General features: G+C 43.5%; 1 protein-coding gene across 2 annotated transcripts in view; it reads right to left on the bottom strand.

Moving 5' to 3' along the window:
- Positions 1-581: 581 nt before the first annotated feature.
- Positions 582-14409, bottom strand: part of LOC139406364 (dnaJ homolog subfamily A member 2-like) — a 22427-nt gene continuing 8599 nt past the window's right edge. For both annotated transcript variants that reach the window (XM_071148903.1, XM_071148893.1), the window contains exon 10: positions 582-2169. In XM_071148903.1, the coding sequence (XP_071005004.1) occupies positions 1981-2169 (189 nt within the window). In that variant the 3' untranslated portion in view covers positions 582-1980. The remainder of the gene's footprint in view (positions 2170-14409) is intronic.

Raw genomic sequence — 14409 nt, 5'->3', positions numbered from 1 at the left:
ACAAACACACACACAACCACATGTAATATACCCCATTGTCAGGCATTGGAGCAGGTGTGTGATTCTTGACTGTGTGTTTCTGTCAGGCGGATAAGAGCCAGCAGAAGACAGTGGTCAGAGAAAGACTGGAGCAGCTGAGGAGAGAACGCTCCTATGTCATGCAGTCCAAACGAGACAGGTAACACACACACACTATGTAAGAGATACAGGTAACAAACCAGACTGGTGTCAAGTTCCACCTTTCACTCGTTCTTTATTCCCCCTCTTTCCCTTTTGCTCTCCCTCCTCCCAGGAATACAGCAGGCTTCAAGGAGCTGCTGGGTCCAGTGAGACTCCACAGTGCAGAGACAGACGACACTGCTGACTCACTCAGGCTAGCCACCAGCGCAAGCTAATTATGCTATTACTACACAGTTGTCTCACTAGAAATCTGCTGGTATTTGCTGGTTAAAGTCCCCCCTAAATCTGTCAGTCACTACACTACTACCCACCCTGTTTACAAGCCACATTAGCCATTTCTGGCTTCTTCTGTTATTGGCTTATACTGTAGCCTGATAAGTGGATGAACACAAAAACAGAGCTGATGGTGACAGTTTATTATACAGTTTAATTGTCATCCTAACAAACATGAGCATCATCAACAATAATAACATCATTTACTAAATAAAGCCCCTGTCTGTAGCGTGTCCCTCCAGTGGCCTATATAGCATATATACAGTGACAGTCAGATGACTACATCTCTACAGTTTAAAGTAGCCTCCAATCCACTCCATCTGTATTGATCTGACAGAACGACATGAGAAAGGAAATCCATGTGTGGCCTAGTAAACCATGCTGCTTTCACCTGGATCATGTTCAATAGTGCACACTAATGCAAAATGTTCAAACAGGAAATTATTGTTTTTCCAGGTAGTGTTCCAAAGCATTTGTGCCAACTGACCATGACCATGCTGTCTTGTCCCATCAGTGCAGACGAAGAACAGGAATTTGGATAGGAGGGAAGGAGGCAACTGTAGAGTATTGAGATGTGACCGTGCACAGGGGCTGGGGTTGGTATTTACAGAGCTAAGGGAATGGAAGTTGAGATGGCATGTGTGACAGTTGTACTGGCATGGAAAGTTGTGTATAATGCGAGGTTAGGGGCTAAATGTTACATGGTCAAGGTGGGAGAGAAGTTCAACACATTCAATTGTTTTTATCTTTAATTGAACATAAAACGAGGTCTCCACTCACATTGGCGATACACACAGAACACACACCGCTATGAGCAGAGAAGCCAGAACATTCTACAGCAGCTCACACACACCCAGCTCCTAAATCACACGCGCGCACACACACACTCAGTTTAGAGTATGCTACTCAAGACACAAGCTCTGTGGTCACACGCACACATGCGCAAAAGCACAATCCTCACACAGAAGAGAAACATGTTGTTTTCTGACAAAGGTAAATAAGCCTAAAGATTCAAGCTATTTTATTGTTGGAGAGAAATCTGACCAGGTAGTCCCGAGGTGCCTCAACGATGGGAGACGTTTGAGCTTACAGGAAGCAATACAATAGCTTTCTGTGTGGCTCAGCAGGCCGCCGTGTAGACCAGGGGCTATGGTAGGTCTGTGTTAAATGTGTTTTCAGCATGCGCTGGTGTGTGACTAAGACTAGACTACGACACTGAAGCCTGTTAGAAGATAAATTAATAATTTCACTAGACAATATTTTCATTTTGTACACAAGGTTCCCAAATGACAACGTTTCCAGACAGATGTAGAGCCTACAAACCTAAGATGTCAAATGGCCACTAAACATCCATCACAGCCTGCTGACCACACTCAAACACACACACTGATTGGCTGATGGAGGAATGAAGAGGATTGAGGGTCCTGATGGGACCTGGGGGAGGGGCAGTGGAGGGGTGCCCTTCCCTCAGAGTACTCAACAGATGGGCACACAGACCAGTGAGAGAAGGGTGTGTATGTATTCAGTCTACTGGTGGGCACACTGTACCCCTGGGCCATGTGGTCCACCCTCCTCATCAGAGCTGTCATTGTAGGCCTCTCTCCTGGCCCCCGCTGAACCCTGACCTCTGACCTCACAGTCCTGGAGGTCAACCTCTTCCGCCTCCGATGAGATAACTGGAACCTCCGCACGCCCTGGCAGCAGATCCTCCAACTCCTAAAAATACAGGCAAAACACACATTCTGCATATCTCAGTACCAGGTTAGCCAGTAATAGCGGTCTTTTGGATGATACAAAAATGTAATCGGCCTATAGGTTAATTTGCATAATTTAGTGTAATTAAATTGGCAGGTGTATTTTTTGTTAGTTTCAAGATGATTATTTACACACGCACAGCATACAGATACAGAGCCAAGTTTATGCAGAAAATTGGTCAGACTGTGCAAGAGCTGCAGCTACAGCTCCTGTTGCTGCTGGAGTGAAACACGCTTTTATAAGCCCAATCATTGCACAACAATTCTAAATGAATTCACGTGATAACTGTTTTGATAGCCACCATTAAAAATAGGTACTATTTTTATTTATCAACTGGTAATTGAAGTGCACTTCCCATTCAAATGCATATACAGTGCCTTCAGAAAGTACTCACATGCTAACTATTTCCACATTTTGCTGTGTTAGACTGAATCACCTTTGTTAAGTGATTATTTGACAATCAGATGAAAACATCATGACTGGTTGTGTTTATGCCACATGTCCATAAGGCTAGAGGAAGCTAACAGGATGACTACACTGTGAGCGTTGCAAAATAAATGTAGAAATTTATGTTTTTCAATTATTGCACCCACACTGCTCCCGCGCGCCAATGAGCGTCTGCGTTGCCAAGGGCTAAAATAGAAGTCAGTTCTATTTCTGACGCAGATCGCGCTGCAAGTCCTGCCTCTCCCATCTCCTCATTGGTTTATAGAAGCAGGTACCCACGTGCCATCTCCTCATTGGTTATACCCACGTGGGAGACTGAAAGACGAATGAGGTCAGTGGCGGTAATGTACCTAATTTATGAAAGTTATCAGTCGCAATATAAAGTCAAGAGAAGAAAAGGCATGGAAGGAAGAGCGATGACTAGAAAAGAGTCGGTTGACCGTTTTATGTCGGAGTAGAGGACCTTGTGCACTTCAGGTAAAATAACAACTCAATGTTTATATCCCAAGACAAATTAGCTAGCAACAGCAAGCCAGCTAAAATTGACAAATTAGCTAGCAAGTGCAAGCTAACTAGCCATAAATGTTTAATGCTTTTTGACCTGTCCCCAAATTAATATAATTGGTTCAGTTTGTTTTGATATTTTAACCTGCGTGTCGTGATCACGTTTGGTGTGGGGGGACAAAATAAATGTATGCACGATGGCGCACGCGCGCAGCCAGTTTGGGTTCCGTGTAATTTCTGAAAAAAAAATATGAAAAAAAAGTGGGCGCGCACTTGCAATCTCACACGCAATTTGTGCATATTTCTACAAAAAGTATTTCAGCAGATTGTGCGGCTTAATTTGTGCGACTTCATTCAAAGGAAAATACATTTGAGGGAAAACTTCGGAACAATCTTTTGAAAATTATTGGAGCAATGCATATTGAGCAATGGTGTTTTACACTGACTTGTCCCACACTTGTTTGTTTGTTTGTATATATATATATATATATATAAATCACACGTTTACAACCCAATATTGTTATTCAACCAGGTTGTCATCGAAATACTTATAATAGCAGCCTTACGTTAATGCCAATGCTGTTTTCTTTGCACGTTTTCACTTAATACTTTGGGATACTGGTGCTGTGTCGGAGTTTATGAGGGTTGCCAGATTGGAGTAAAAAGCTGTATTTGTCAGATTTGATTAATATATACATGTTGGGAAAGAAGACCTGTAAAACAAATCTGTTTGGTTTAAATCCCCTGGTGAAACTTTGGTATTTGCTACTATAACGAATCTGGACTATGATCAATTAAACAGGTTCATGTAAAATAATGAATTATGTTGGCTTACACTTATGGTACTTCCAAGACAGTTTCATGATGATTATTACAGTCATGTCAATCATGTTATATACTTAGGCTATTGCAACAAGGCATATGCAAGCATTGTTGGCTAGACTTTCATGGCCATGGCCATTAGAGCTCACTTTTCCACAATGAGCCCTGGTTAGAGTCCTTATTGCAGCTTTCACTTTATTCCGCTATATTGGTGGCAGCGTTTGGATCACCTCCAGCTCACATCTAGTTATGTGATCTAGAGGTGGGAAGCATTCGGTTTTTCAACATTGTGTTGGGTTTAATTACATTGATATATCTAGTGAACAATGGATAAGCAACAATGGGAGTGACAGATAGAAGTAGTTACTACAGGTGTAATCAAGCCTTACATCAAAGTTGCCTGAAGCTGAATGGAAAGTCCTATGCCCTGACCAGTTATTCAGAAGAAACTCCTCTGTGAACCACATCATATGGGCAGACAAATAACGTAAGATTGTTATGCAGCAAAACACAACTATCCTTTTTTAGGATGCAGACCAGTAATATGAATCACTGTTGATCCATCCTGTTCTGATCTAATGAGATGGATGTAGGATTTTCTACGGCCTAGAATCGAGACCTTTCACAGTCATGAAGGACATTGCTACGCCCTTCTTGATTCTCATTGGCGAAGTTAGGGGTCAGACTCTTCTATACTACTTTGTCCAACATGTTATACCCCAGAGGTTGAAAATAAACCCTTTTAAAGGGGATATAACTTGTATCATTATTATAGGGCTAGGAAAGCCATAGCCTAATGGCTTCAGACAGAATTTCTCACTATTTATTTACGGAGAGCAATTTCTGTTTTATAACAGGTAGTATCAATTTATTTACAGTAGTGTGTTAATTAATTATTGCTTTCTTCCTTGGAAATACAGAATATGTATAAAATGCCAAATATACCAAAAGCTAAACCAAGCAGAGATTTACAACTATTTAGCCATGTTAATCATTACTGAAACATGCAAACTACAAACATTTAACCAAAGATAATGAATACATGACAACCATAGCATTGAAGGCAAGGAAGTCAGCGAGCATCTGGCCTCCCTTGATAAAAAAAAAAAGTATACAAAAACTTGCCAATCAGCATTGAGCTAAACTGAGCAAGCTCAATTGTGAATGGTACAGGAGCACCCAAAAAAAAGTGTCAGGGGAAACTAGCTTAAATGTTGGCGTCACTCCTATCAAATCCCATTGAGAGCACACATCATTGACAGAAAAACTTGAGTTGCTGCATCTCCTTGTGTTGTTGCCCTCTGGTGGCTGGCTAGCTAGCTAAAATTGTCCCGTTCCTAAATTAGCCATACTGGAGATAGGGATTTGGACTTGTGGTTTTGCTGAAGTTTATGTACTGGCCAATGATTATAACGGCTATTCTGATCCAACCATTAATTCATATATTGTTGTGCCGTGACCGGGAGACACATGAGGCGGCACACAATTGGCCCAGCATCGTCCGGGTTTGGGGAGGGTTTGGACTGGGCTTTACTTGGCTCATCACACTCTAGCGACTCCTTGTGGTTGGGCCAGACGCCTGCAGGCTGACCTCAGTTGTCAGTCCAAAAGTGTTTCCTCTGACACATTGGTGCAGCTGGCTTCCGGGTTAAGCGGGCAGGTGTTAAAGAAGCGCGGTTTGGCTGATCATGTTTCGCAGGACGCATGACTTGACCGCTGCCTCTCCCGAGCCCGTTGGGGAGTTGCAGCAATGAAACAAGATCGTAATTGGATCACAATTGGATATAATGAAATTGGGAAGAAAAAGGGGGTACATTTTGTTTTGTTTTATTCATTGATATGACAGTCTCAATAAATTACTTAAATGGCAGCGGTTTTTTATTGACCGAATATGAGACAATTTAGCAATTAGGATTCGTTATCTATAATGGTAGCCAGAAGCTAGCCAGAAGCTAACCAGAAGCTAGCCTGAAGCTAGTCAGAAGTTAGCCAGAAGCTAGTTAGAAGCTAGCCAGAAGCTAGTTAGCTTCTTTACTGGCTAATCGATAGTATTCAGCTAACCACGGTTTGTGGTCATCAGCTATCCTTTAGCTTGAAAATCTATCGCCAGTTTTGTACAGCGCGGCTCGGACCGGAATATACCGGACCTATTTTCTCTCCATGTCCCCGGATTTCAACCGCAAGCTCTGGACATTTACACCTGGATCTCGCAGTTAGCTAGCTAGCTGCTATCCGTGTGACTATCGGCTTACGTCGATCCCGGAGCAAACATAAATTGTTCCGGAGCTAGACAGCTGAAGAGTTCCATCAGCCACTCCTGGGCTACAATCACCTATCCGGACCCGTTTTACTGCCAACGCGGAGCCCCACCGGGCCTTCACAACTGGACTACGGACGTTATCTGCCCGAGGTAGTTATCCAGCTGGCTCCTCCGTCGCGACGTTACCTGAACGCCCATCTGCGGCCCGCTTATCGTTAGCTGTCTTATCGGCTGCTATCTGAATAGATCTAGCGGACATTTTTTTCTTCTTATTGGGCCTCTATAACTATATCTATTTTTTTGCGAATTGGATTGTTCACCTCTACCACACGGAACCCCACTAATCCTACCGACGGAAAAGCACGAGGTGGCTAAAAACAGACCTCCATCCTACGCTAGCTTGCTACTTATGGCCCGGCTAGCTGTCTGAATCGCCGTGACCCCAACCAACCTCACTACTCACTGGACCCTTTTGATCACTCGACTAAGCATGCCTCTCCTTAATATCAATATGCCTTGTCCATTGCTGTTCTGGTTAGTGTTTATTGGCTTATTTCACTGTAGAGCCTCTAGTCCTGCTCACTATACCTTATCTAACCTATTAGTTCCACCACCCACACGTGATGACATCTCCTGGTTTCAATTATGTTTCTAGAGACAATATCTCTCTCATCACTCAATACCTAGGTTTACCTCCACTGTATTCACATCCTACCATACATTATACCTCATCCCCAGAAACCTCCTTTTACTCTCTGTTCCAGATGTTCGACAACCAATTATCATTGCTTTTAGCCGTACCCTTATCCTCCTACTCCTCTTTTCCTCTGGTGATGTAGAGGTGAATCCAGGCCCTGCAGTGCCTAGTTCAACTCCTATTCCCCAGGTGCTCTCTTTTGAGGACTTCGGTAACCGTAATAGCCTTGGTTTCATGCACGTTAACATTAGAAGCCTCCTCCCTAAGTTTGTTTTATTCACTGCTGTTACGGATACAGGTATCCTGTGTCTGTGTGTATCCTGTGTCTGTGTGTATCCTGTGTGTGTTTCTTTTCTCTCCTTCTCCCCTCACAGGTGAAAATCATCACTCCCCAATCAGTCAACAATCAACCCATCAATCAGAAGACACACCTCCTCCTGTTTCCTACCCTATCACAGTTCCTTCCTCATGGTTTAAAAACCCCATCATTTGTTTGTTCGGGAGCTCAATCTCTTTGTAATGCCATGTTGGTAGATAGCTGTTCTTGGTAGATTTCAGGAGAGCTCAATCTTTGTAATGCCATGTTGGTAGATCGCTGTTCTTGTAGATTTCAGTAGCTCAATCTTTGTAATGCCAAGTTGGTAGAACTCTGCTCTTGATAGATTTCAGAAGCTCAATCTTTGTAATGCCATGTTGGTAGATAGCTGTTCTTTGTAGATTTCAGGAGAGCTCAATCTTTGTAATGACATGTTGGTAGATCTCTGCTCTTGATAGATTTCAGTAGCACAATCTCTTTGTAAATGCCATGTATGTAGATCTCGCTCTTTGTGTAATAATTAACCTCTTCTTTTGTTTGAGCACCTCCAAATCACTTTGTCATCTCCTGTGAGTATTGTTTTTGTTTATGGTGTTTGCTGGTGGGAAAAAGGGGAAACCAAGACAAGTCGCCCATGGGCATACACTACCCGTAGGTAAACTTTGTTAAAACACACTAGTTAGAACTGGGCGGACCACCCACTGTATTTTTGGTTAGTTAGTTAGCTGTTGTTGAAATAGGCTAGCCTAGCTTAGGGGTGTTTTTGCATATTTGTTTCTTTCCTTGGGTCCAGCTCAGCCCCTTTTCCTGCTCCCCCCCATTACCGTGTGTTTTACAATAAACCCTGAGTTTGACGGTATTATTTCAGTTGTCCTGGTTATTTCGTTCACTTTTACTTTGTCACTGTTATAATTTACATGAGTTATGTTACGGGTCTCACTACCATCCCCCCTAGACTGTCGGGCCAAAAGAGATTCGTAACATAAGTGGGGGCTCATCCGGGATCTGTCTTTACTGACACCCATGCCGCTCATGTAGATTGTTGTAGTGGTATAGTTCAGTGTTGAGCGTCATAGCTGAAGTAGCATTAGTGTTTGCTATTTTTGTTGGCTCTTGTGAAGTAGTGTAAGATGGCTACTTTTGATTTGAAGTCCTTTTTGGATAATCCTTCGTGGGAGGTTTTTGATAAATGTCGTAGAGTTGATTTAATGACCTTGGCTGACCATTACTCAATATCGATTCCGCAGAGTGTAGTTAAGGCGGAGGTTAAACAGCTAGTGTTAAATGTATTGTTGGAAGAGCAGGTGCTTGTGTTACCGCTGCCTGAGTCTACTAACCCTGTAGGGGATGTAACTGCTCCTATAAGCCCATTGGTATCTGATAATGAGGGTGAGGCTAAAACACCAGCCACATTGTCCCATTTTGAACCACTCTCCCCACTGTCAAACGGTGATGCCAGGAGGGATGTCCGTTTAGCACAGTTACAACTAGAGGTGGAAGAGAGAGCCCAAATTAGGCGAGAGACTCTCCAGTTGGAGATGTGTAAAATTGAGGCAGAAAGAGAACAGCGGCATTTAGATTTGGAGATGTGTAAAATTGAGGCAGAAAAAGAACGAGAACAACGGCAGATGATGTGTAAAATTGAGGCAGAAAGAGAACCGCGGCAGATGACGTTTAAAATGCGCCAGATGGAACTGGAGGCAGAGACAGCGAGGCTAGCCTTCGTTCCTACTGTTCCTGTTAGTGAGTCGTCCTCACCAGCTGTGTCCTCAAACACGTTTGACATTAGTAGGCAGATTGCCTTAGTACCTTTGTTCAGAGAGTCAGAGGTTGACTCCTATTTTTGTGTATTTGAGCGTATAGCCGTAGCATTGAAGTGGCCTGAAGAGGTATGGTGCCTATTACTTCAGTGTAAATTAACTGGTAAAGCCCAAGAGGTTTTGTCAGCGCTACCTCTGGAGGACAGTTTGAATTATGAAGTGGTCAAAGCTACTGTTCTTCGTGCCTATGAGCTTGTGCCTGAGGCATACCGACAGAGATTTAGGTCTCATAGAAAGTCTTCTAGTAAGACTTATGTGGAATTTGCTAGAGACAAGGGAAATCTGTTTGATAAATGGCATGCTGCTAGTAAGGTAACTGATTTCAACTCTCTCCGGGAGTTAATCTTGTTGGAAGAGTTTAAAAATTGCTTACCCGAACGCATTGTAGTTTACCTAAACGAACAGAAAGTATCCTCCCTGGCAGAAGCGTCTGTGTTGGCAGACGAGTTTGTGTTGACGCACAAGAGTGTGTTTTCGGCTCAAACTGAGAGTAGAACCACTGAGTTTCCTACCTTTAGCCCTAGTCGGCCAGCAGTAGTATATAAAGCACGCCAGAAGAATGAGCGTTCCTGTTTCTATTGTCATAAAGTGGGACATATGATTAATGATTGCTTCCTGCTTAAACGCAAACAAGGGATGCCTCTTCGTGCCAAGCCACCAACAGGTGTTGCTCTAATTCGTACGGTTGTGAGGTCTGCAACAAAACAGGTGCCTCAGAGTAACTGTAGTTTGAAAGTCTCAGTCCCCGACCGTAGTTATGAACCATTCATTTCCGATGGGTTTGTGTCCCTAACGAATGACGAAGCGTCTCAGCGTCCGGTTAAAATCCTTAGAGATACTGGTGCGGCGCAGTCGTTTATATTGTCTGATGTGTTGCCCTTATCTGACGATACATACTGTGGTTCCAGTGTGTTAGTGCAGGGTATTGAAATGGGTTTTGTCCCAGTGCCGTTGCACTTTGTGAAAGTACACTCTGAGTTAATCAGTGGAATATTCAGAGTGGGGGTACGTCCTAAGTTGCCAGTGAAAGGTGTGACCTTTATAATGGGTAACGATATTGCCGGAGGAAAGGTAGTACCCGTATTGGAAGTATTGGATAAAAGTGACCACTCTCTCTCGAATGAGTTGGCACAGAGTTATCCACATGTGTTCCCCGCTTGTGCTGTCACTCGTGCTCAGGCACTACAAGAGGGTGACGTGATAGATTTGTCGAACACTGTTCTGTTCAAAGAGGATGATCAAGAGGATGGATTGTGTGATACCTCTGAGAAGCTGATCACCTCTGACAAACAGCCCAGGAAAGAATCAAAGTACGTTGAAGTTATTGCTGATGCAATACAATTACCAGTCACTCGTGAGCAGCTGATTGCTAACCAAAAGGTTGACAACAAGCTTGCTAAATGTTTTTCTAGTGTTGTCTCGTTAGAAGAGGTGAAGAAGAAGAATGTGGCTTACTTCATTGATGGTAATCTCCTCATGCGTAAATGGAAATCCCATGTTGACGCGGGTGGAGATTGGAATGCTGTTTACCAAATAGTAATTCCTACAGCCTTTCGACAAAATGTGTTATCCCTTGCTCATGATCACCAGTGGTCTGGTCATTTAGGAATTACAAAGACGTATGATCGGATCCTTCGACATTTCTTTTGGCCAGGTTTAAAACAAGATGTGGCTCAGTTCTGTCGGACATGCCACACCTGTCAGATAACAGGAAAACCAAATCAGGTTATTCCTCCTGCTCCTCTTTGTCCTATACCTGTCATAGGTGAACCATTTGAGCATGTGGTGGTTGATTGTGTCGGACCGTTACCGAAGACAAAATCGGGTAACCAGTTTTTGTTAACGATAATGTGTATGGCTACAAGATACCCCGAGGCTATTCCTCTGAGAAGGATTACAGCTCCGATAGTGAGTAAAGCCTTAATAAAATTCTTCACGACATTCGGGTTACCTAAGGTGGTACAAAGCGATCAAGGTACCAATTTCCTATCCAAGCTCTTCAAGCAGGTGTTGAAATCCTTATCAATTACGCACCGTGTACCAAGCGCCTATCACCCAGAGTCTCAGGGTGCGCTTGAAAGATGGCATCAGACACTGAAGTCTATGCTACGTAAATATTGTTTGGAATCTGAGAAAGATTGGGATGAGGGAGTTCCTCTAGTTTTGTTTGCGGCTCGTGAAACTGTGCAGGAGTCCCTAGGTTTCAGCCCGGCTGAACTAGTGTTTGGTCACACAGTAAGAGGACCAATGCAAGTCCTTAAAGAACAGTTCTTGTCCCAAGAGTTGTGTACCAGAGATGAGAATGTGTTGGACTATGTTAGTCGCTTTCGTGAGCGCCTACACCAAGCTTGTGCTCTTGCAAAGGAAGCTCTGTCTTCCTCACAGAGGAGCATGAAAAGACACTATGATAAAGAGGCTGTTTCTCGTCCACTACAGCCAGGTGACCAAGTACTGGTGTTATTACCTTTTCCAGGAGCTTCACTGTCAGCTCGTTTCTCTGGTCCTTATTTAATTGAAAAGAAAATAAGTGAAACTGACTATGTGCTTCAAACTCCTGATAGAAAACGCCAATCTCGTGTGTGTCACATTAACATGTTGAAAGCATACCACACCCGACCCATCACACAGTTAGATAGTTCAAAAACAGAGGAAGGTACTGCTGTCTCCTCTGCTACTACTGCGATGATAGTGGACTGTCATATTGATGATGTTGATGGCTTGGAGTTGCGCAATACTCAACAGCAGTGTGTTAGATTGCCCAACTCAGAAATGCTGCTGTCTATCCAGTCAGGTCTGGTTCATTTAACGGATGGACAGGCTAATGATATTGTGAGGCTACTACACAGTTTTCCATGTCTCTTTAATGACGTTCCTACTCGCACAAATGTGTTGGAACATGACATTAATGTTGGAAATGCTACACCTATCAAGCAACACCCATATCGTATCAACGCTTCCAAGAGGAAGATAATGAGGGATGAGGTGAGATATTTGTTGGAGAATGACCTGGCTAAGCCAAGTTCAAGCCCTTGGAGTTCTCCTTGCATTCTGGTTCCTAAACCTGATGGTACGTCCAGGTTATGTACGGATTATCGAAAGGTAAATTCTGTCACAATGCCAGATTCGTTCCCGTTACCCAGACTGGACGACTGTATCGACACTATTGGTGCTGCTAAGTATGTGACCAAGTTGGACCTCTTAAAAGGTTACTGGCAGGTTCCGTTAACTTCACGTGCTTCTGAGATTTCTGCCTTTGTGACCCCAGACAACTTCCTTCAGTACTCAGTCATGGCTTTTGGGATGCGAAATGCACCAGCCACTTTCCAACGACTGGTTAACTCTGTATTAGCTGGCGTTCCTAATTGTAGTGCATACCTTGATGACCTAGTGATTTATTCGTCTACGTGGTCAGATCATGTTGACTTGCTAAGGGTAGTATGTGAACGGTTGGCAGCTGCTTCTCTAACCCTGAACTTGGCAAAGTGCGAGTTTGGGAAGGCTACTGTTACCTATCTCGGTAAAGAGGTTGGCCATGGACAGGTGCGCCCTGTTGATGCCAAGGTCTTGGCTATAACTGCATTCCCTGCACCTACCACTAGACGAGAGCTACGCCGCTTTTTAGGGATGGTTGGCTATTACCGTAGCTTCTGTAAAAATTTCTCTGCGGTAGTTGCTCCATTGACTGATTTGCTCAGTCCGGCAAGACCATTTGTGTTGTCCCCTGATTGTAAGAGAGCTTTTGAATCAGCGAAAGCACTCTTATGTAGTACCCCTGTACTTGCTGCTCCGGATTTTGAACAACCGTTCAAGCTTGAGGTAGATGCTAGTGCCAGAGGTGCTGGTGCTGTTCTACTGCAGCAGGACAAGAGTGGAGTAGATCATCCCGTTTGTTATTTTTCACGTAAATTTAATAAATGTCAAACAAACTATGCGACAATAGAACAAGAAGCTCTTGCTTTGTTGTTGGCTCTGCAATACTTCGAAGTATACATTGGTTCCAGTGCCCTACCAGTGATTGTGTATACTGACCATAACCCCTTAGTTTTTCTCCACCGAATGTACAACCAGAACCAGCGCCTTATGCGTTGGGCGCTGATTGTACAAAATTATAATTTGGAGATCCGCCACAAAAAGGGTTCAGATAATGTGTTGGCAGATGCTTTGTCTCGTGTGTGAAGATGATTTCAGTATGTTTTGCAAGGTTGTTGATTTGTTGTGAGTGTTCATTTAAATACTGTAGTCGCAATCCCCCCTAGGGTTGCTCTTTTAAGGGTGGGAGTGTTACGGATACAGGTATCCTGTGTCTGTGTGTATCCTGTGTCTGTGTGTATCCTGTGTGTGTTTCTTTTCTCTCCTTCTCCCCTCACAGGTGAAAATCATCACTCCCCAATCAGTCAACAATCAACCCATCAATCAGAAGACACACCTCCTCCTGTTTCCTACCCTATCACAGTTCCTTCCCCATGGTTTAAAAACCCCATCATTTGTTTGTTCGGGAGCTCAATCTCTTTGTAATGCCATGTTGGTAGATAGCTGTTCTTGGTAGATTTCAGGAGAGCTCAATCTTTGTAATGCCATGTTGGTAGATCGCTGTTCTTGTAGATTTCAGTAGCTCAATCTTTGTAATGCCAAGTTGGTAGAACTCTGCTCTTGATAGATTTCAGTAGCACAATCTCTTTGTAAATGCCATGTATGTAGATCTCGCTCTTTGTGTAATAATTAACCTCTTCTTTTGTTTGAGCACCTCCAAATCACTTTGTCATCTCCTGTGAGTATTGTTTTTGTTTATGGTGTTTGCTGGTGGGAAAAAGGGGAAACCAAGACAAGTCGCCCATGGGCATACACTACCCGTAGGTAAACTTTGTTAAAACACACTAGTTAGAACTGGGCGGACCACCCACTGTATTTTTGGTTAGTTAGTTAGCTGTTGTTGAAATAGGCTAGCCTAGCTTAGGGGTGTTTTTGCATATTTGTTTCTTTCCTTGGGTCCAGCTCAGCCCCTTTTCCTGCTCCCCCCCATTACCGTGTGTTTTACAATAAACCCTGAGTTTGACGGTATTATTTCAGTTGTCCTGGTTATTTCGTTCACTTTTACTTTGTCACTGTTATAATTTACATGAGTTATGTTACGGGTCTCACTACCATCCCCCCTAGACTGTCGGGCCAAAAGAGATTCGTAACAACTGCTTTAGCACACTCTGCCAACCCAGATGTTCTAGCTGTGTCTGAATCCTGGCTTAGGAAGACCACCAAAAACTCTGAAATGTTCATCCCTAACTACAACATTTTCAGACAAGATAGAACTGCCAAAGGGGGCGGTGTTGCAATCTACTGC

The sequence above is a fragment of the Oncorhynchus clarkii genome, chromosome 1 (genome assembly GCF_045791955.1).
Source record: "Oncorhynchus clarkii lewisi isolate Uvic-CL-2024 chromosome 1, UVic_Ocla_1.0, whole genome shotgun sequence".
Taxonomy (NCBI): domain Eukaryota; kingdom Metazoa; phylum Chordata; class Actinopteri; order Salmoniformes; family Salmonidae; genus Oncorhynchus; species Oncorhynchus clarkii.
This window is presented reverse-complemented; position numbering and strand designations above follow the sequence as displayed.